At 33.6% G+C, this 23,527-nt stretch overlaps 1 protein-coding gene across 1 annotated transcript in view; it reads left to right on the top strand.

The window, feature by feature from the left end:
• Positions 1 to 229: 229 nt before the first annotated feature.
• The window catches only part of LOC143252035 (nose resistant to fluoxetine protein 6-like), a 43,994-nt gene continuing 20,696 nt past the window's right edge, over positions 230 to 23,527 (top strand). Inside the window, exons 1-6 of the mRNA XM_076503584.1 lie at positions 230 to 265; positions 4,740 to 4,836; positions 11,232 to 11,386; positions 12,279 to 12,455; positions 15,719 to 15,812; positions 18,701 to 18,793. Coding sequence (XP_076359699.1) covers positions 4,835 to 4,836; positions 11,232 to 11,386; positions 12,279 to 12,455; positions 15,719 to 15,812; positions 18,701 to 18,793 — 521 coding nt within the window. The 5' untranslated portion in view covers positions 230 to 265; positions 4,740 to 4,834. The remainder of the gene's footprint in view (positions 266 to 4,739; positions 4,837 to 11,231; positions 11,387 to 12,278; positions 12,456 to 15,718; positions 15,813 to 18,700; positions 18,794 to 23,527) is intronic.

Below are 23,527 nucleotides of genomic sequence, written 5' to 3'. Positions count from 1 at the left end.
TAAAAAAACAAGCAATTTTATCAGAATAATATAAAACAAATTATTCAAATAGTAGATCTTATTTCTTGTTTAATGTTCAAACGACAAATATCTTTTCTAGGTTCTGATTCTTATTTAGAAACGTAATGAAGTCCGTTTCTTTTTTAAATAATTTCAGGGAATACCTGGACCCTCCTATACCGTTTTATCGTCTAGTAACCCAAAATTGGACTGTGTGTACCGTCGACGTGTTCTGTAGATGATGTTTCTCTTGCTTTTAACCTAGGTAAGTCTTGAGTTTTAGAATAATGTTCGAAATTTAGAGTAAACTTGAGTGCAACCATATTACGGCCTGATGATAAACTGATTAAAGCAGACGACATTTTAACATAACTTAGAATTTAGTGGCATATCCTCTAATTGGAACATTAATATTGTAAACTGAATCCCTAAAAATAATATTTTGATTTTCTGTTAAAGAATTGGAGCTTAAAACGATGTTAAGAATTAATTATAAGAATTTTAATGATTGTTTGTTCGATAAAATAGGAGAATCATTGGTGATGTTGGAAGTAGATTGCATTCTTATAGTTAAATAAGGTGCTTTTTACGCTAGTGTTTATCTCAGATATGTAACGAATATAGAGAAAACTTTGCGGATCATATGATATATGTGTAAAAAATATAGAAAATATACAATGATGTGAACTTCAGTAATAAAATGTTTAGCAAAAAATATTTTTTGTCAAAATATTATTAACAGATTAATAACCTTTACAATTCAGAAATGAAATGAGCTACGTTGTAAGTTTAGATACAAATGTTTACTTTATTTTGATCCTGAAATACTTGTTTTGTAATGTAAGTTGGTGCATCTTGGGTACATTGAGAAGTTTACCTGATTGTAAAATGGTCTATCTTAGGCAAATTATGAAGACAAATTATTGTAAAATGATATATTTTAGATATTGTGAAGGCTACCTGGTTTGAATATGATGTATCATGGATACGTTGTGAAAGTTAAATTATTGTAAAATTATATATTTTAGATGCTATGAAGGCTTCCTGGTTTGAATATGATGTATCATGGATACGTTGTGAAAGTTAAATTATTGTAATATGGTATATCTTGGATATATTATGAAGGCTAGATGTTGTATTTTAGACACTTTGTTTAGAAAGGGGTATATTTTGGAAAAATTATGAAGGCTTACATTATTATAAAATGGTATATCTTGGGTACGTTGTGGAAGCTAGATTGTTGTACCTACAGTCTTGGGTACATTGTGTAGGCTACATTATTGTAAAATGATATATTCTGGGTGTGTTGTGAAGGCTAGATGGCTGTAAGATATAACAGTTTACAACCATATGTCCTTTTCAACGTACGCAAGGTTAGATCTTTCAAGGTCTTGTTTCCTAAAAATAGGGCTTACGTTTTGTTCTTGCAGTATATATGACAACAGAAGAAAAGAGCAATTTTGAAATAAACAACATAAAGGGTATTTGGTACTACTATTGTAGACAAATATAACTTAGAAAGCTAAGGAACTTTGGAAATATCTTAAAACCTTGTAGAAGTAAGAGACTAAATAGTTTAGGTGATTATATGTCCAGTATCTATCTCGGAGATCGAACCATAAACTTTAGTGTTATAACTCCTCGAGCGTTAATGCTAAGCCACCACGGAAAGGCAAAATGGAATTAGCTTTTGTACACTATTAGCAGGTGTATTTTCATTCAAAACCAAATTTCTGTGAATCTCTACATGCAATTTTACTTTCGGATTATAATGCACTTATACTTTTAAAATAACTTTATTTTACAAAAAAAATTATTATTTTTTTTTCTGTAGCCAAATATGAATAACTTTATCACAAGCACAACCGTTCATTTGAAATAAAATATAACTGATTCGTACAACAGTTTCTTCCAGTCTCCACAACTGTCATTTGAGTTTTAAACAACTTTCAGTAAAAACCTCAATAAGAGCGAGAAAAGACTTTGGAACATGGGAATACAATAGTTACTTAAACCTAACAATAGACCACACATCCATTTTTCTCTCCAAGCTCACTCGATCATAAACAGGGGTGTGCAACAGGCGGCCCGCGGGCCACAACCCGGCCCGCCAAGCCATTTAGTGTGGCCCTAGTTGTTGTAATCTAACCATGTGGCCTGATCTGTAATCCAACACAAATGGAATATTTTTAAAAGCATCGATCCTACGGGATTCCCAGGCTTCGACTCGACAAACTTCTAAAATTATCTTTGCTAGAGAGGAGCAGGCCGAATTCGATTGGTCATGCCTCCTTAGGGCATGAATAGGTGACGTGCACTAGCACTATTGTCTACGACTCAACGTCATGTCCTGAACCTCGCCTTCGCCCGCTGGCGACAATTTTCCCTAACCTCTGCTGTCCGTCATTCATTATTGGTGAAAATTTTATTACCTTTTACAGTTACTACAAGAGATTGAAGGTAAATTGATTATTATTTAGCATATTGTTGTGACTTTACTGAATTTATTAAAATTTTTGCTTTCAGATGCATCTGATTCTATGTACAGTGTGACCTCGTTATTCGCGGGGGTTACGTTCTTTACCCTCCCGCGAATAGCGAAAAACCGCGAATATTGGATGCAGTTTTAAAACGTATATGTATGCGATTATATACTATATGAAATGCTTCCCAAACACTAATGATACTTATACTCATTGATGCAATAATAATGTAGCAATATTGCATACTGTTATGTATTTCACTAAATTGTACCGTGCGTTACCGGGCTGTGCTTTGCCGTTTGCGTTGTTGGGGAAGCTGAGGCAGTCAGCCAGTAGCAGTCCAATCTTGTTTGGTGAAGACGACAATTGATAAAACGGCTTGATTGAGTAAATACAACAGAAATCTCCTCGAAAAGCCCTTTCAGTCTCTGTGACCTACAAAACGCAGTTCGCGCATAACCCGCGAATATGCGGGGCCGCGAATGGCGAACCGCGAATAGGCGAGGTCACACTGTATTTTGCTATTCTCAATTAATTTAAGTACCGGAAGGCTATGATCGGATGCCAATTTAGAAACATGTGTTTCTGTCCATAAGAGGTTCCATGTGTAAATAAATTCTATGTTTTTTCTACTTTGCTATTTTCGTGAGAATAATTTTGTTTTGATTTCAGGGCTAGTAAAATGTCAGCAGTTAAGAAACGAAAAATTGATGATGAGGGAAGGTTATTCAACAGTGAATGGTGCACAAAATATCTTGTTGTCCCACATAATCAAGGTGTTGTCTGCCTCGTCTGTCAAACTACAATTGCAGTCATGAAAGAGTACAATATTAAGCGACATTACGCAACTAAGCACTCCTCCCAGTTTGATGAAATTGTTGGTCAGGCACGAAAGGACAAAATTGAACATTCAAAACATCCATTGAAAAGCAACAAGGTGTTTTTACCACTTTCAAGAAAAATTCAGAACTGGTGACAAAACTGAGTTTTAAGCTTTGTGAATGTATGGCAGAAAAGGGAAAGCCTTTCAGTGATGGAGAATTTATTAAAATTGTTTAACAATATTCACAGAATATGCATGTCCAGAGAAAAATATTTGGTGGAGCAAACTAGCCTTTCCCGCTTTACTGTCTCACGCAGGACAAAAGATCTTTCAGAGGACATCAAAGAAACTTTGAAAGAGAGATTGAATTCGTGTGAAGCTTTCAGTCTGGCTTTGGATGAAAGCACTGATATCAATGACACATCCCAACTTGTCATTTTCATCAGAGCTGTTACTGCAGGCTTAGATGTTTTCGAAGAGTTTTTAGATATGGCAAGCCTTTCCTCCACAATCACAGGACAGGATATTTGTGAACAAGTGCTTAAGGTTGTAGAAAAGTTTGAACTGAATCCTTATAAATTATGTGGTGTTACAACAGATGGTGCTCCTTCCATGACAGGTAGGACAAATGGATTCACCAAGAAATTTCTAACTGCAATTGGAGCACAAGACGTAGTTGTAAGCCATTGCATTATTCACCAAGAGAGCTTGTGCACCAAAGTTCTGGATTTTGCAGAAGTCATGAAAAATGTCGTCCAATGCGTAAATTATATTCGAACACGAGGATTAAATCATCGACAATTTAAAACTTTTTTAGATGAGCTGGACAGTGAGTATTCAGATGTTGATGAACATTTGACCAGTCAGTTAAGAGTGGCAACCACTTCTGTCAAAGCTGATATTGACAAGCTCTGCAAGGACTCTAAATTTCAAGTGTCGCACTAAAATGATCACTCATGCAAAAATATAAAATATTATTGCTTGATTTTTTAGAATTTTTTTTAATTTATTGTGCATGTACATGAATAAGCTTGTTTTTTAAGTGGCCCCGCTTGATTGATGAAGTTGGTTATATGGCCCACCGACGAAAAATGTTGCACACCCCTGATCATAAACATTATTAAACCGCCGTAAAAGAACAAAAAAATATATTTTTGGCCAAGATTTTAACAAGACGGTTTGCTTCTTCTTTCCGTAAAAGGGGTGATAAATTTTTAAATCTAACTAGTAAACGATATGGTTGTTTTAGACTTCACAAATCTACCAGAAAGATAAAAAGAGATAATAAACGGAAAACAAAATGTGTAAAATATTCACCTGGATAAGAAAATGTAATACGTGTGTGTGTGTGAGCATATATGTACAAATCAGAAATAGTGCGAATACATTTAGATTTACAATACACTAATTACTGGATTTTTTTTTCTCTTTAGCTGTAAATCAAGAGGCACAGGGCTGGAGAGCTTCTATATCTCATTGTTACACGCATGAAAACAAGATATCAGATGATGCAGCTGCTATTGCTGTGATGTAAGTACACACAGATACGGACCAGCATGACTAGGTGGTTAGAGCACTTGACTGGCAATCTGAAGGTCGCAGGTTAGAATCCCTCTTACACCAAACATGCTGGCCTCTTCAGCCTTGGAGGCATTATAATGTGACTGTCATTCCCGCTATTTCTTGGTAAAAGAGTAACCCAAGAGTTGGTGGTGGGTGGTGATGACTAGCTACCTTCCCTCTAGTCTTACACTGCTAAATTAGGGACGGCTACCGCAGATAGCCCTCGTGTATCTTCGCGCGAAATTCAAAACAAACAAACAAACACATTTGAAGGTTCTACGAGGAAGAGGTATTTTGCACCTGACACTCATGGGTACCTAAAATTTTTTCTAACATACCAAAATACCTACAAAGAAGAAGCGACAGTTACAACAACTCGTATTTATGTGTTGTTCGTATCAGGTTTTGTAGTTCTGTGTCAAAATAGAATGATATAACACTTGGTGACAGATTGTAGAAAAGTTAAAACATTTTCAGTTCTGCTACAATTTAAAAAATTCACTTCGTTTCACTTTATTTGAGGTTTCTTGTTTACGAGTTTTAAACAAAGAGAACCTGTGTGTGCCTACATAGATAAATAGTTCGAGTTCTATAGTACATTATACCTATTCTACGGATAAAACATTCTTGCACGTATGTTTTCAAATTTTAATAACACAGGCCTGCGGTGGTTTAATCGTCTTGAAATTTTAACACGTTCTATAGTAATTTCTATACTCTGATTCTGTAAATGACATCGATTTTCCTCCATTACTTACAGATATTTCATTAAACGTCATATGTATTCTTTGAATCATTATCATTTATATTGAGTTACATTTTATTATGCTTAAAATGGTGACAACTAGTGGCCATAGATTTCTCTAGATTAATCACGACGTCACATCCTTATCGATCGTTCTAGAACCACCAGAAACGCACTACTAGTATATAAAAGGTTAACAGGTTGTGATGACGTGTCACATCTTCTTAGTATTTGTCTGTGCGTGCGCTTTGACTTTGGTCCCCCGCTGGTACAGCGGTAAGTCTACGGAGTTACAACGCTAAAATGAGGCGTTCGATTCCCCTCGGTGGGCTCAGCACGTAGCTCGATGTAGCTTTGCTTTAAGAAAACACACACACACACACACTTTAGCCCCCCAGTGGCTCAGCGGTATGCCTGCAGACTTACAACGCTAAACACCGTGTTTCGATACCCGTGGTGGGTAGAGCACAGATAGCCCATTGAGTAGCTTTGTGCTTAATTCAAAACAACAACAAAAATAAAGCTTTGACTTTACTTTTTTTTTTCAATGGCAACAAGAGGTTTTGTAAATAAACCAAACATATTCTGTGATATTTATGGTAAATGTGTTGTAAATTTTATCTAAGTGAGTGTTTTTATTCTTTCCAGTTTGTAAAAAAAATCCTTACATGATAGGATAAAATTAATATTATTTTAGAAATTTACGTAGCTGAATTATTGGAAATCCCTTACCAAAACAACTTTCATGAAGTTTAAATTCGCGGGCTTGTGTAAGTAACTATAACCTTAGTTATCGGGTTATTAAAATAGAGTAGTGGTTCTAGATTATTTAAGAGTTACAAAGTTCAGAGAATTACCTGACGTTTTGGATACTTCTTTAAAGGGGGTGACACTTTTTGTTTTGTTTAAAGTAAAAAAAAACAAAACAAACCACTGATATTTGATGTCCAGAAGTCATGTTTCACGATTTTCGAATAAATGCGTTTTTCCTTTCACACTTACAACCACTGATATCTCGTAAGCCAGTGTCTATGATTTGTTTGTTTGTTTTGAATTTCGCGCAAAGCTACTCTACTCGAGGGCTATCTGTGCTAGTCGTCCCTAATTTAGCAATGTAAGACTAGAGGGAAGGCAGCTAGTCATCACCACCCACCGCCAATTCTTGGGCTACTCTTTTTACCAATGAATAGTGGGATTGACCGTCACCTTATAACGCCGAAAAATGTATTTAACATCAGATTAATGTTGACGAAGAATATACATAACATCAAATGTTGTTCTTAAGATCATTAATCTCTTCAAATAAAATATTTTTGGACATTTGTAATAACAGTGTAATCATGTTTATTGCTTGTGTTGAATTTCGCGCAAAGCTACCCCAAGGCAATTTGTACTAGCCGTCTTTAATGTAGAAGCGACAGAGTAAGGTTTGGTTGGTTTGGTTTGGTTTTTGGAATTTCGCGCAAAGCTGCTCGAGGGCTATCTGTGCTAGCCGTCCCTAATTTAGCAGTGTAAGACTAGAGGGAAGGCAGTTAGTCATCACCATCCACCGCCAAGTCTTGGGCTACTCTTTTACCAACAAATAGTGGGATTGGCCATAACATTATAACGCCCCCGCGGCTGAAAGGGCGAGCATGTTTGTTGTGACGGGTATTCGAACTCGCGACCCTCAGATTACGAGTCGAGTGCTTTCATCACCTGGCCATGCCGGGCCTTATATTAAAGAAGAAACTATCAGCCAGAAAAATAGTATTTGTGATATTTCAATATAATAGTACAAACTCAAATAGCGCGGGACTAATTCTCTTAAGGGACTTCACTTACAAATTTGTCCCCCGTTGGCTTCCCTTAAAACTATTATCGAGTTATGTCAGGATGTATCAGGAAGTGTGATACTTGTTCAAGTCAGACAGTATTACAAAACGTTATATGATGCTATTCCAGAAGAATGGAAAGACTTGGTTGAAAGAGAGATTCCCCCAATTACAGGTACGACAAAATTTATTTTTGAGGTGTTTGATTCAGACGGTGAAAATGTTATCCACTTAAATGATCTTCCTGTTAAAAAACTGATTAAGTTAATATACCAGAACTCCATCCCCGCTACTGCATGGAAAGATATTTTAATATATACTAACTGGAAGAAAATAAATATACTTATCACCCATTTAAAGGCTTTATCTTTACTGATGTGGATTATTTATTTCATCACAATGCTCTAATGACGAACGATAAACTTGTTCATATGCAATAACATGATACTGGTTTATGTACATTTTGTGGTAAGGAAACTGAAACAGTGAGACATTTATATTGCCTGTGTCCAATGGTTCAACCCTTATGGACATTAGTTTTCGACACTATTTCCTTTATCATTCAAAAATCAGTACCAATGAGTCAGAAACAGCGAATTCTTGTTCAGGGCTTCCTAGAAGGATTAAGAAAAGATGACAGCCTACAGTGTGTGATTTTGATTACATTAGCTAAATATTGTATTATAACTGTTAGGAAAATTTGTTTAGCCAAAAATATCCATTTAAATCTGTTGTCATTTTATAATGGTCAGTGAAGAAAGAAAATAAGTTTTGATTATTCCACGTATGTTATTCGTAATAATGTCAATTCTTTCTTTCAATTTTATTCTAAACTTGTTTGCCCTTGTTAACAACGTTACATTATTGTGTGTCCTTTATTATTACCAATTACAGATAGTATTCGGTGCAATCAATTGTATATAACTGCGTATTTGATTGTTGTACTTGTTTTGTATGTAATATATGTGATTATGAGGCCTCATCAAGAGGTTTGTAAATAAAAAAACAAAACATTGTAGGCACAGATAGCCTAGCTGCTTTGTGCCATAAAACACCAAACTAACCAACTCAACTGTAAGTATTGTTCAAGTTTTACAGTAACTATTCGCGTTCGATGTGCTTCAGTATTGACTCGAACGTGAGAATATTTTTAAAATTTGTATATTTTCTCTAATCTATTAATTGGCGTGTTTGAATTGTTTCTATAATAAGACACCTGAAAGAAACTAACTGGAAAGTTAATTAGAATCAGGAACTGTGTAAAACTTCGTGTGTGGAATGGTGTAAGAATATATATTAAATATTAGAATGAACTTCGTGTGTGGAATGGTGTAAGAATATGTATTGAATATTAGGATGAACTTCGTGTGTGGAATGGTGTAAGAATATGTATTGAATATTAGGATGAACTTCGTGTGTGTAATGGCGTAAGAATATATATTGAATATTAGAATGAACTTCGTGTGTGGAATGGCGTAAGAATATATATTGAATATTAGAATGAACTTCGTGTGTGGAATGGTGTAAGAATATGTATTGAATATTAGGATGAACTTCGTGTGTGGAATGGCGTAAGAATATATATTGAATATTAGAATGAACTTCGTGTGTGGAATGGTGTAAGAATATGTATTGAATATTAGGATGAACTTCGTGTGTGGAATGGTGTAAGAATACATATTGAACATTAGAATTAACTTCGTGTGTGGAATGGTGTAAGAATACATATTGAATATTAGGATGAACTTCGTGTGTGGAATAGTGTAAGAATATGTATTGAATATTAGGATGAACTTCGTGTGTGGAATGGCGTAAGAATATATATTGAATATTAGGATGAACTTCGTGTGTGGAATGGCGTAAGAATATGTATTGAATATTAGGATGAACTTCGTGTGTGGAATGGCGTAAGAATATATATTGAATATTAGAATGAACTTCGTGTGTGGAATGGTGTAAGAATATGTATTGAATATTAGGATGAACTTCGTGTGTGGAATGGTGTAAGAATACATATTGAATATTAGAATGAACTTCGTGTGTGGAATGGTGTAAGAATACATATTGAATATTAGGATGAACTTCGTGTGTGGAATAGTGTAAGAATATGTATTGAATATTAGGATGAACTTCGTGTGTGGAATGGCGTAAGAATATATATTGAATATTGGAATGAACTTCGTGTGTGGAATGGTGTAAGAATACATATTGAATATTAGGATGAACTTCGTGTGTGGAATAGTGTAAGAATATGTATTGAATATTAGGATGAACTTCGTGTGTGGAATGGCGTAAGAATATATATTGAATATTGGAATGAACTTCGTGTGTGGAATGGCGTAAGAATATATATTGAATATTAGAATGAACTTCGTGTGTGGAATGGCGTAAGAATATATATTGAATATTAGAATGAACTTCGTGTGTGGAATGGTGTAAGAATATGTATTGAATATTAGGATGAACTTCGTGTGTGGAATGGTGTAAGAATACATATTGAACATTAGAATGAACTTCGTGTGTGGAATGGCGTAAGAATATGTATTGAATATTAGGATGAACTTCGTGTGTGGAATGGCGTAAGAATATATATTGAATATTAGGATGAACTTCGTGTGTGGAATGGCGTAAGAATATGTATTGAATATTAGGATGAACTTCGTGTGTGGAATGGCGTAAGAATATGTATTGAATATTAGGATGAACTTCGTGTGTGGAATGGCGTAAGAATATGTATTGAATATTAGAATGAACTTCGTGTGTGGAATGGCGTAAGAATATGTATTGAATATTAGAATGAACTTCGTGTGTGGAATGGTGTAAGAATACATATTGAATATTGGAATGAACTTCGTGTGTGGAATGGTGTAAGAATACATATTGAATATTGGAATGAACTTCGTGTGTGGAATGGTGTAAGAATACATATTGAATATTGGAATGAACTTCGTGTGTGGAATGGTGTAAGAATACATATTGAATATTGGAATGAACTTCGTGTGTGGAATGGTGTAAGAATACATATTGAATATTGGAATGAACTTCGTGTGTGGAATGGTGTAAGAATATATATTGAATATTAGAATGAACTTCCTGTTTTTTATTTTTACACGAGGCTTTAAAGTTTGTACAGTATAACACTTGTTAATTTTTTCACGACGTTTCACCTCGTGATGCCAGGTAAACTTGATGAAACGTTGTGAACAAAGTTTCTTTAATTATACAACCGATAAATGATGTAAGAATTGTAATTTGACTAATATTTAATGAACATTTCAACACAAATTATTATACGCTCCCCGAAAATATACATCACTATTAATATCCAATAAATGTTAGTGTTATAGCTCCTCGAGCATAGTGTTAATCCACCAGGAAGAGGCAGAATAGAATAAGCTTTTATACATCATACAGTTTGATTTTCATACAAAATATTTTTTCTATGAGTTTCTACATGCAATAATGATTATACGCTCCCTGATAAATATGCATCAGTATCCAATAAGTTAGGAGAATAACAGCCTCCAGATAATTAAAACAATTTATTTCAATCTATACTTTACCATTTAAGTTCCATCTGTGTGCACTAATGATGATAAAAATCAACAAAACAGTCTAATAACGTAGTTTGGTGTAACGTAACTTTCATTGTGAATATAGTGTCTGTTATTACAGATTAAAAATAAAGTTTGAGTGAAACTTGGGCATGCTGAAAAGTATAATTTAATCTACTTATTTGTGAACAACAATTTTTAGTACATAAACATAAATAAAGTTTAATACATTATTTTGTATGTTTTCAGGACAGTTCTCCTGGGTGTTGTAAGTCTCGTTGTTATCAGTACCGTCTTGGAAATGTTCATACACGAGGTTCGTGAAATTAACTTACGTCTCAGAAGAAAACAGATAAATGGATCTTTGGAGATTCTTTGTGACCAACAAGTTCAGTCAAATACAGGTAAGCCTATATTATTATATCTATGTCTACATTAATTGTGCTCTAAGAGAGTTAATTATCAACTATGGAGTTATCTCTAAACGATCGTACATTTTGGAACGACCGACAGGTGTGTAATCGTTAAAAAAGGTGTCTATTGTTAGTATTTTTGGAGTTACAAAGTGATATATATAAATTTTTAAACTTCAAAAATGACTGTCAAATGTTGGTCAAGATTTATGGAACATAGTCAGAGAGTAATGATTATATAATGTAAAAGTTGCGATATCAAGATGAAGACTTATGAAATATACCCAGTGAAAGAATCGGGTAGTAGTTCATACTGTGAAAAGTTGTAAGGGAAAGCTTAAAGTTTATGAAAAACAATTAGAGCAATGGTTAGGGAGTAATACGTTGCCAAGCATTGTTCGGACAGGGTCAGGACACTAAGCGAAACGTTCAGGGAGTATGTACGGCTTTAAGCCCATATTGTATTTTGAAAACACTCTTTATAACACTTTCTAATTTCTATTTCCATATGTATTGCTACTGCTTTATTTTATTTCTTTATGTGAGACTGGCGAATGGAAGTTAAGACTGATAGACGGTGTACCCCTACCGCAGTGTGGGTCCTACTTCTTCAGTCACCTCCAAAACCTAGGGTACATTCTACATCCCATATTACAGCTTTCACCCTGGAATCTTTTTAAATAGTAAAACGTTTTTGTTTATAAGTTTTTAATTTTTTGTTTCGACTTGTTTTTAGATTATAAACAAACTAATATAATTAATCAGAGGTTTGGATTTGCTGTTTTTAACGCAGTCCTTCCTTTTGATTTTGTTTACTTAACTTTATCAGCATAATTTTCTGTAATATATATGTTTATGTGTGTATGTATTTTTCTTGGTTCAGCCGACAAAGTAATTCAAGTACTGAGGGCGTTATCGTTGAAGAAAAATGCGGAGAAACTTCTCAATACCTCAACATCAGAAGAATCCATTGACATTTTACATGGCATTCGTTTTATAACCATTGTGTGGATCATTACGGGACATTCCTGTTCTTTCGCTGTTCAATGGCTCTTTTTCAGTAAGTGTTTTAAATTCCTGTAACCATTTTATACATACAATAATGATTATACGCTCCCTGATAGGTGTCATTTGTACAAAAGAAATATGAAGAAACAAATATAATGAGCTGTTTGTTAAACTTTATCACACTCGAATAAAACTAGGAAGGCTCATGTTTTTTCCATACACGTTTGAACTACATATTATTGATTCGTGTCTTAAAATAGTTCAAAGCAGTTTTAAAATGGTTAACTCTGATCTTTGTCTTTAGTTTTACCATAGCAATGTAATTCATGTGGACTGAATGTTATTTTAGCTTTACAATAGTAGCGTAATTCAAATATACAGATTTGTAATTTTAACCTTACCACACCAGTGGAATCCAAGTTGATTGATCTGTGATCTCAGCTTTTTATAGTAGTGTAATCCAAGTAGGTTAATCTGTGGTTTTAACTTTACTATAACTGTGAAATCCAATATAAGTTAGGCTTATCTGTGATTTGAATTATTTCGCACTGTTATAAAATTGGAAAGAGGAGAATAAACGCCAGAGAATAACATTTAAAGCCCGACACACACAGACTATAGTTCTGTTGAAATGTTGAACGAACGTGTTAACTCATGTTTGACTTTGTACGGTTCATGTTTACCAGAACTTGAAGGTTTGTAGTAGTTTACAACATCAAGAATTATAGTTTCAAGTATACAAGTATTTCTAAATACAACATTACGATTATTTTGACAAGAAAACTAGCACTTTTATTTCTTAGAGTAAGTCAATAATGAATATTAAATGTAATCTCTTTGGAAGAAGCAAAGTAAATAAATACATCAACTATTCTTAACCTATGACAAGAAAATGTCAATCCAGCTACATTACTTCCAGTTATATTTATAATGATAAAAGCGATTTTATGTGTAATTTGTAAACAAAACAAAACTCCTTTTCTGTTTCATTAAAAACTGTGGTTATTTCATACGGTCCCCCGCTTCTTCAGCGGTAAGTCTTTGGATTTAGAACGCTAAAAGCAGGGGTTCGATTCCCCTCGGTGGATACAGCAGATAGTTCGCTGTGGGTTTGGTATAAGAAAACAAACACACTTATTTCATATGACTAAAGTCAGGGTCGCTATGTAAATTGTACCTTAAACTTCACTTTGTTGTTAACTGTTTCCTCGTGCCTTTTGGACTCTATTTTTCTAAATCGTTTTGTTTTACATTTCACTGTTTTACACATGATAGCTTTGAGTAATCAGTTAGAGAAAGACTAGAGGTTTAAAACTATTAATATTGATGTGAAGTAACTCAGCTTCCTACTTAATGCTATTTATTGAATGACTAGTGATCTTATGTTGTCAACGGTTGAAATTACACGCATGGTCTAACCTTAAAGATACACAGAGACAAATATAAAGTAAAATGAAAGAAAAGTAAGATGTCTGTCTTGGCCTGTGTAGTTATTAAGACTACGATAGCTGTAAATCTGTGATGAGCAACGAGAAGTAGTGATCTGAATGAGGAATTATGAACTAAATAAACATATTTCTAATGCATTATCGTACGAGGACTACATAATTGTAATGAATTTCTACCATAGAGTACTGCAGAATAACATTTATTAACGTATCATGAAGACTGGACTATAAATATGTGCTGTAAATAATGAACCTTAAAAGGCATAACTTACAAGATTGTTAACATCACAAATAAAATGTGATGTTGTTATTAATAGTGATTATTAAATCTATTTTCTGCAGATAGCGCTCGTGTAGCTTTGTGCGAAATTCAAATTAAACTTCTGTAATATAGCTCATTTGTTTTCTTGTTCGTCCATGCATGGACTGAGCCCTGAAATGGACCTGAGTATGATGTTATACTTTTACTCTGGCCCAAAGCTTTAAAAAAAAAAAAAAAAAAAACCTAAAGACAGACGCTATAATCGTTCGGGAGGGAGGAAGAGGTCAAATGTACCTGACCCTCCTGGGTATTTAACAACATCAATACCCAAATACCCACACAGTCAAACTTGAACTTGAACTCATTTGTTTGTTGTTAAAACAAAGGTGCACAAGGTGCTGTCTGCATTATGTCTACTTTAGATATCAAATTTTAACGTTATGAGCCGTCAAACTTACACTGCTAAATCAAGGACGGCTAGCACAGATAGCCCTCTTGTAGCTTTGCGCGAAATTCAAAACACGCCAAACCAAATCGTCAAACGTAAGCTAAAATTCTTGATGCTGAGTGGTTTATACCTGTTGTTTGGGCCCGGCACGGCGAGGTGGTCAAGGCACACAATTCATAATCTGAGGGTTGCGGGTTCAAATCCCCGTCACACCAAGCATGCTCACTCTCCGAGCTGTGGGGACGTTATAATGTGACGGTCAATCCCACTATTTGTCGGTAAAAGAGGAGTCCAAGAGTTGGTCGTGGGTGGTGATGACTAGCAGCCTTCACTCTACTCTTACACTGCTAAATTAGGGACGGTTAGTGCAGATAGCCCTCGTGTAGCTTTGCGCGAAATTTAATAAACAAACCTGGTGTTTAAGACACTATTGAACATGTTTTTTCCCCAAACCTGGTGTTTAAGACACTATTGAACATGTTTGTTTTTCCCCTTTATTCATGCATTTCGACTTTTACGTCTTGTAACCCGTTACATTGTTTACATTGAATTGTTCTGTTGTTGATATCAATAAAATGTTTTCTAATTGTCAACAAGTGTCAACAGCGAAATATGGCCTAATGTAATATTATTTTGAACTTATTGTTAGCAATGTTTAAAAAAAAAGAGAACAAATTCATCTTTGTTTCTTATTTGAGCCAGTAATATTGATTCCAACAATGTATTATTTTGATAGTTTGGAATAACTTTTAAAATCTACCGGCCAAAACAAGAAACCCAAATATTCTGATGTATTTAGATACAGTGTTATTCAAGATTTGTAACAAATATTGCCAATGGAAACAAGAAATCAATATTTTTGTTAATTTTAAATTAGGCAAAGTAATATATAAATATAGGGCCACAATGACGACACATAGTAACTAAACCCTTTACAAAGACTATTAGTCTACTATTTTATTTTGGTGTCGGGTTAGAGAAATGCTGGTGTTTCGTACTTACCATCAATTGTGAGTGGCCTCATACACTCGCTAAGAAGAACAATTTCAGATCTATTTCATACTATATTTCGAAAGTAGAAACAGCTTTGTAAATAGAAGTAACTTTTATTTTATTTTGAATATTAATTATTTAATTGTTTCATTTACTCTTGACAGAAGGTGGCGTTAACATGAAAAGTATGTCCCAGACGTTTTGGATTCAACCTCTTGTAAATGGAACGTTATCTGTCGACACTTTCTTCTTTCTTAGGTACAAAATTATATCTAGATACTAAATAGTATTTGATATTTACTTAATCAGAGGCATTATTTAGTAAATTTATTACGTTCGAAAAATTTGTAAATATACAAAAAAATTATAGAACGTAGTAAAAACATCTGTAAAATACAAAGAAACAAACATGATAGCAGTATTGTAATCTATTTATTTTTTAACGGTAACTCCTAACACTGTTATAAACCTTAGGCTCGGGGTGTTATCTTAACGTATGTTTGGAAAACTCGAGAAAACCCGAGGTTACTGGTGATTAACGTTATTTAATTCTCGGTGTGTGTTGATAGTTTAACTTTTTATACAATATACATAAAAAAAAGAACTTATATTGTCAATGAGTTTTAATGGGCAAACTACGCCTTCTTGTTATTAGTCTTTGGCGCAAGGTTTCAGCTACCTGTTTCAAGGCTTCACTTAATACGTTTGTATAGTTCATAAGCCTATACATATGAACGGGAAGGTAAAATATTGTAAAATGATAATCATAGAATACAACATTGTTGTTGTTACAAAGACAAAAACAACAATAATAAAAGTTATTGTTTATAGTCCTGACGTAGGACTATCAACTAGTTCAAAAGCGAGGGATTAAAACTAAAAATATTAATCTTGAGTGGAGTTTCTTATACAATATTGCTATAAGCGTAAATAAAATCACGACTTTTATCTCCAGAATGTAACTTTATTAGCTCAATATTTCGCTATTACGCCTTTCTTAGGAGCTATCGATATCCTACAAATAAAGTAATCAAGTTAAATCACTAAATATAGTGTCTTTTATTGCTAAATTAAACACGATTAGCGCAGATAATTCTCGTGTTTCTTTGTGTAAAATTCAGTACAAACCAAAATCTGTTATTTCTAGCTATCATATCATTCGAATGAGTGCAAATAAGTTGTTTTTTTTCCACTGAATGACATGAACCAGTATGACTTACATATTCAACTAGTGCAGAACTATGGATTTCATCATAGTAGGCATAGAATAAATTAACATAATGTTTTTAACATTTCTCTTATGTTAATTATTCTAAATTTTAAGTTTCTTTTAGCTTGACTAATGTATGCACAACCACATTCACCTTTAATTTTATAAATATAGGTTTTCTCAATTAGATTTAGTTTGTCTTTAGTTTTGTTTAATATTTATCCATTTTTTCCGATTGTGGGGACATTATAATGTGACGGTCAATTCCACTATTCGTTGGTAAAAGAGTAGCCCAAGAGTTGGCGGTGGGTAGTGATGACTAGTTGTCTTCCCTCTAGTCTTACACTGCTAAGTTAGGGACGGCTAGCGCAGATAGCCCTCGTGTAGCTTTGCGCGAAATTCCAAACAAACCAAACTACCAAATATTGATTTTAATTTAGTTTTTTGATTATCATTTATGATTTTATTAATTTTTCTCACAACTATATCAACAATACGAAGCGAGAAACTTTTAATTAATACTACATACTTAATTAACAACAGTTTGTTTTTTAAATGTATCGGATTACAATATAGCTTCAAATACCTGTTATCGTAAGAATAAAAATCTGACATTTTTGTGACTTCATGACATGATTCTTGGTGTGACGACATAACAGAAAACGCTTATGATAAAACGTAATTTCTCGCTGATTTTTGTTTCTCTTAACTAATACGTCCAAAACCGGTAAACTATTATTTACTTCAATTTAAGTGATTAGGGAAAACCAACAATATTTCTAAACGACGTCGCTTCACTACGAAAGTATCATCGATATATTTAACCCATATTTCTGGTTTAAGCTTAGTATTGCGTAGAGTAACAGTTCTAAATCTATCCAAGAAAAATATCACAAAATAAGAGAAGCAATTGCAAATTCATAAATAGGCATTTAGAGATCTTATTATTAAATTGAAAAAAAATGAATTTTAAAATTAAAATGACTGGTATATTGTTTACTCGTAATTTGTCTTCAAAACAATTAATATTTTGATCAATTGGTACTTTTGTGAAAAATGATACTATAATTAAAGATGGAATTATATCATCATTATTTAGACTTACCTTACTAATTTTTCTACAAATTTTATGTAAAGTTTGATTGTTTGGAATTAAGCACAAAGTTACACAATGGGCTATCTGTGCTCTGCCCACCACGAGTATCGAAACTCGGTTTCTAGCGGTGTGAGTCCGCAGGCATACCGATGTGCCACTAGGGGGCATGTTTAATAGTATAAGTGTTTTTGTCACTAAGGAAAATTCACATGCTAAAATTTAGCTACATTCAAGTCATACGACGTCATAGAAAATGTCGTATGTTTACAGATCTATTAAAGCTATGTTCTAATCCAGAGCATTTGAAAAATGAACAGGCATTAATAAAATAAGTAGCATTATAAATTAATTTCTTGCTCAATATAGTTGATACAGCTTAAGAAAATTTAACAAAATCACAAATGATAATAAAAAAGTTAACTAAAGCCAATATTTGATAAATTAGATAAAATGGAGCTGTTGTTTCAACCATATGTCCAAGGTTCGTCATGTCAAATTAAAAAACATAAAACAAAACATTACTTTCTTATTGTTCTGGTATCTCGATATGTGGTTAACATTCGTAACAGATGTTAGATTTTACAATATATTAAAACTGTCTTGTGAACTAACAATATCATTCTGTAACTTGAATTCAAATGAAAGAAAATGTTGTACTCTATATAAGTGAATTTCAATATCTTACCGACATCAGTCACTTTATCGGAAGAGTTTTGGACTAATCTTTAATACTATTCTTTCTCTTTTTGCCTGAAAGACATACAAAATTTATATATAATTTGAACACTAGATGGAAGTGGATTTCCATGGTTATTAATCATACGGTGTTTCTGTGTTTAGTGGTTTCTTGGTAACATTATTGACATTAAAACAACTGACAAAATCGGAAGGAAAACTTCCCCTGGCGTGGTTTTATTTTCATCGTTACTGGCGGTAAGTGTCATATTGTATAATGTTTTATCATGTTTATAAAAAAAAAAGTAAATCAAATTACACGTTTATAGTTTACATTTACTGGTACTATGAGACAATGTGATGGGCTTGTTTGTAAAGAACACAAAACTTTATACATTTAGAAATACAAGTAACGTCTCTGATGGATGTCAGTAGTTATGCCGGAGATAAAACGATACCTTCTAAGGATTGCATAACTATTATGCAATATGCCAATACCTGAGTGTTACATAACTATTTAATAATATGCAAAAGACCTGTACCTCGAGTACTACTCACTAGGAGTGGCATCAGAGGGCGCGTTGATATAATGTAGTCTTAAAACAAATAATGTTGATTTTACATTTCCGCTTTATAAGTAAAGTATTAAATAAGTTTTACAAAGGCGAACAATGTTGTTAATAGTAGTATTTCTATAAATGTTTTTTACTATAAATAAAACTATTATTAATTTACCATAATAAAAGGTTCTTGACAACATATCTTTTTAACACTGTATTATTTTCACAGTAAGTATTTTGCAATATGATCTACGTAAAAGAGACATATCTATTATGGACTTATTTACATGAATACGTTTCACAACAAAAACCACGAACAAACGTATTAATATCCTTATGGTATCTAAATTTAGATAACAGTTTTCCTTTTCGACACGTGTCGACAAAAATAATAAGCATTACACAAATAATATTGTCTTCACACCAATGATTAGAGTCCGTGCACGTTCAACAGTTCTTCTTGGTGGTTTTCTTATGTTGAGGTTATGTGAAGGTAGGCCTAATGGATCACATTATTCTCCCTTCTCATCAGACCCAACATGGCCAAGTGGGTTAAGGCGTTCGACTCGTAATCTGAGGGTCGCGGGTTCGAATCCCTCTCGCAGCAAACATGCTCGCCCTTACAGCCGTGGGGGTGTTTTAATGTTACGATCAATCCCACTATTCGCTGGTAGAAGAGTAGCGCAAGAGTTGGCGGTGGGTGGTGATAACTAGCTGCTAGGAACGGCTAGCGCAAATAGCCCTCGTGTAGCTTTGCGCGAAATTCAAAAATAAATCCTTTTTCATCTCCAACTATGTAAATAAAGACCCAGTGGCTACAAGCTTTATATGACTAGGGTCCAGAATGATCACTTACAATTGTTTTTCTGTATGGTCAGGTTGTGTATCACAGATAAACAGACCTCCAAGTTTCTTAGACATCGGTTATGAGGTTTCTAGACTGATCTATTTCAAAAACTTGACATAGGTTAGAACATTTATAATGTTAAATAAGGAGCTACCAAAATGTATTTAAAGTTGCAAATATTCCTGTTTCACTAAATTAAACTGTGAATCTCCAGTAGATAAATCACATGTAAAATCAAATACAAACAGTATACGTCCTCCCGATTATTGGTCATATCTTACATGAATTCACTGGTCTCGAAATTGTTTTCCCTTTCTACCAAGTAATGTTTCATAGTTTTGTACATATAAAGTTCTGCATCAAAGTCTGACTGTAAAGGTAAGCAGGAATCTGTTTGCCATCCATATTGATTTATATGAACTTGATATTGTGCTGTATGAAACTGTATGGATATTTCTTCCAAGATTTGTCAGTTGAATCGTTTTCAATAGATTCTATAATAAGACGTGGCGGTGCTTGACCTAAAATCACATTATCAATAGATTCTCGTAAGTTTCCTTATCGAATTAAAAACGATTTGTATTCTATATATATTTCAATGGATATTTAGTTATTCCTTTCTCAAATGTTTTAATGTGCCACAAAATGATTGATGCACTGATCTTGACTTTTCGAGCATAGGTAGAAATATGCTGTTTTAAAATTTTGAGTCCTGTTTCAACATTATACAAAACTTGTACCATTGAGCAACAACTTGTTCGGTAAAGAGATGATCAAATGTATTCCAGTGATCATGTTGACTGTATCACTACCACGTGCATCCACGTGGAGTCTTTGATTCCGTCATCCTCATCATCATTAAGATTATCAATTCTACCCACAATGTATTTTATTTACATACTAAATGTCAAATTACTGCTCTTAGGTTGTCTATTATTACCAAGTAAAGTTTCTATATTGGCCTGATAGGCGTAAAGTTGTGAAACATACATGAGCTAGTTATTTAGATGTAAATTCACAAAGAATGAAGTAACATGTTTACAGGTGCAGAGGTGTTTACACCTCTTTTTATATTGGTACTATCAGACTTGACAATCTTTGACTTTACATGAAGATATGATTTTGCAGGATATAATAACTATTTATCTCCTGGTCGTGATATAGAAAATTCAATAAGTCCTCTGTTGGACACTGAATATAAAGAATAATATTCAGTGTACTGATGTTCTTCAATCAGTGTTTTTATGGAAGGGAGAGAAAATAAGTAAAGTTCAGTCTGGACACTCACAAGGATTTTCACGTGGTAGGAGAGTCGTGATTACTTGTTGAAAACGTCAATGTCCTTCGTGTATCAGCTTTAGATATTCTGAACACGAGGACTCGGTATGGTCGGATGGTTAGGGCGCTTGACTCGCAATCTGAGGGCCGCGGGTTCGAATCCTCGTCTCATCAAACATGCTCGCCCTTTCAACCGTGGGAGCGTTATTATGTTATAATCAATCTCACTATTCGTTGGTAAAAGAGTATCCCAAGAGTTAGTGGTGAATGGTAATGACTAGCTGCCTTTCCTCTAGTCTTACACTGCTAAATTGAGGACAGCTAGCGCAGATAGCTCTCAAAACACGCCAAATCAAATCGTCAAACGTAAGCTAAAATTACAAGTTACTAAATATATATCCAAATTCGTGTCCTCGTTGCCATTGGCTACCAGCATGTTAAGGTAAACCGTTTCTCAGTTGGTAATCACAATAGACATCATAGACAGCTGGTTTATGTTAGCAAGGTAGAGATTTAAATAAGCGTTCTTTTCAGGATGAATTGGTGATATATAATAATTACAGTAATGAATTAATGATGATTTTTTTACATATAAAACGTAGGAAAATGTAAAAGTGCAATTAAATATAATCAGTACGTCAAATGTGTATTAAATCATACAGTCGTCTGTCTAGTTCAATATTTATCGAAATGATACGTTAGACGTGACAAAAACTTTTCAGAAGTATTTGAAATGTGTTAGTAATACTCGCCTCCTATAGAAACACATGTAATACGTAAATGAAAACTATAAATATAAATCGAGACAAGTTAACACCTGTATGCAGTTCTACAGAAGTATTGTAACATAAATTAATATGTTTATAAAACACACACAGAGACGTTATGCCTAACAATACCACTCATCCTTGTTAAACGTGTATCAGGAAATACTATAACATACCTTGTGTACAATGAAATATTTTGTCAAAAACAATGAAAATTGTTATTATATGAGTACGGTAATAGTTTATGTAAACCATAAGGGCAAACAGTAATACTGTACGTTAAATTATTGCATGATATTTTGAGAGGTTGTCACGAAATATCCGTCTTTTTCAGATATTGGCAAAAGTATGATTAGATGTTGAAGCGATAATTATAATTAGTATGTTAAATGTGATAGTAACACTGTCCAGCTCTAGAAACAGTAAAAAATTATTAGACATAGAAGCAAAAACATTTAGAAGTAATGAATTAGTGACGTATTTATACATAAAGCAATAGATAATTGTAAAAGTATGCTAGATATGTAAAGTAAAATACCATTAATTAATCAATGAACTTATGAACTGTGCTTACATTTTCATTAGTAGCATCATCTGCCTATAGAACCTTAGCAATGGTGTTCGCCAGTAGAACTTTGTTAAGACAATTTGCTCTGGTATCGAACTGTGATATCACTCACTCTTCTAAAAACATGACCTCTGATGCCTCTTTGTGGCCTTAGTAACGTGTGCTGTTGTATTAGATAACCGTCGTTGTCAGATGTCATGGCTGCTTGATAACTTATGCCTATCATGGCGGCCAAGCAACGTGCTCGTAATAATGCTTAATCTCATTTCTCTTTGTGGAACTGAAACCATAACACAGTAGCACCCTCTGGTGTCACTTCGTGGAACTATGACATCATCTTCTATTCCCTCTTCCCCTCTATTCCTTGAGGTCAACACAATTAAATAACTAGGTAGATTGTTAATGTATTTGGTAATATTGTATACATCAGCAGTAAAATATGGAATACGTCAAATAGGCTTAACAGTTACAAATGTGTTGATTTTATGCTTGTATATCAAGCCTAAATTTGGCATTATTTTGTTCATTAAAACTCCGGCATGCTTATATTTACCTGTAGTCTTCGGATTTATTTTTAAATTTCTAGTTTCGATCGAGTTTTATACGAAAATATGAAAACGTTTCAGTTGTAAGTTCTGTTTTAAATATTGATTGATTATTGGAGCGACATACAAGACGCATATTAACTTTTATATTGTCTAATAGCATTTTATAATAATCCTTGAATAATTTGTCTCGTTATCACTGATTTTCTTGATCTTATTTTTCAATTAAAAGTAAATAACTGTTCTTAAGAAACTTTCCACACGTCAAAATCCCACATAAGTCGACTATTAGATATGTAGCTCTGTCTCTTATTTAAGCATGTATTAGCTCTAAGATAATAAAAAGCATTATTAATTTTTAAGCAATTGTATATAAACGTTAAATAAAGTGAATCTTTTTAAATACCAAACCAAATTAGCTGGACAA

The sequence above is a fragment of the Tachypleus tridentatus genome, chromosome 6 (genome assembly GCF_004210375.1).
Source record: "Tachypleus tridentatus isolate NWPU-2018 chromosome 6, ASM421037v1, whole genome shotgun sequence".
NCBI classification, from domain to species: domain Eukaryota; kingdom Metazoa; phylum Arthropoda; class Merostomata; order Xiphosura; family Limulidae; genus Tachypleus; species Tachypleus tridentatus.
Note: the sequence above shows the minus strand (reverse complement) of the source record. Positions and strands in the feature narration are given on the sequence as shown.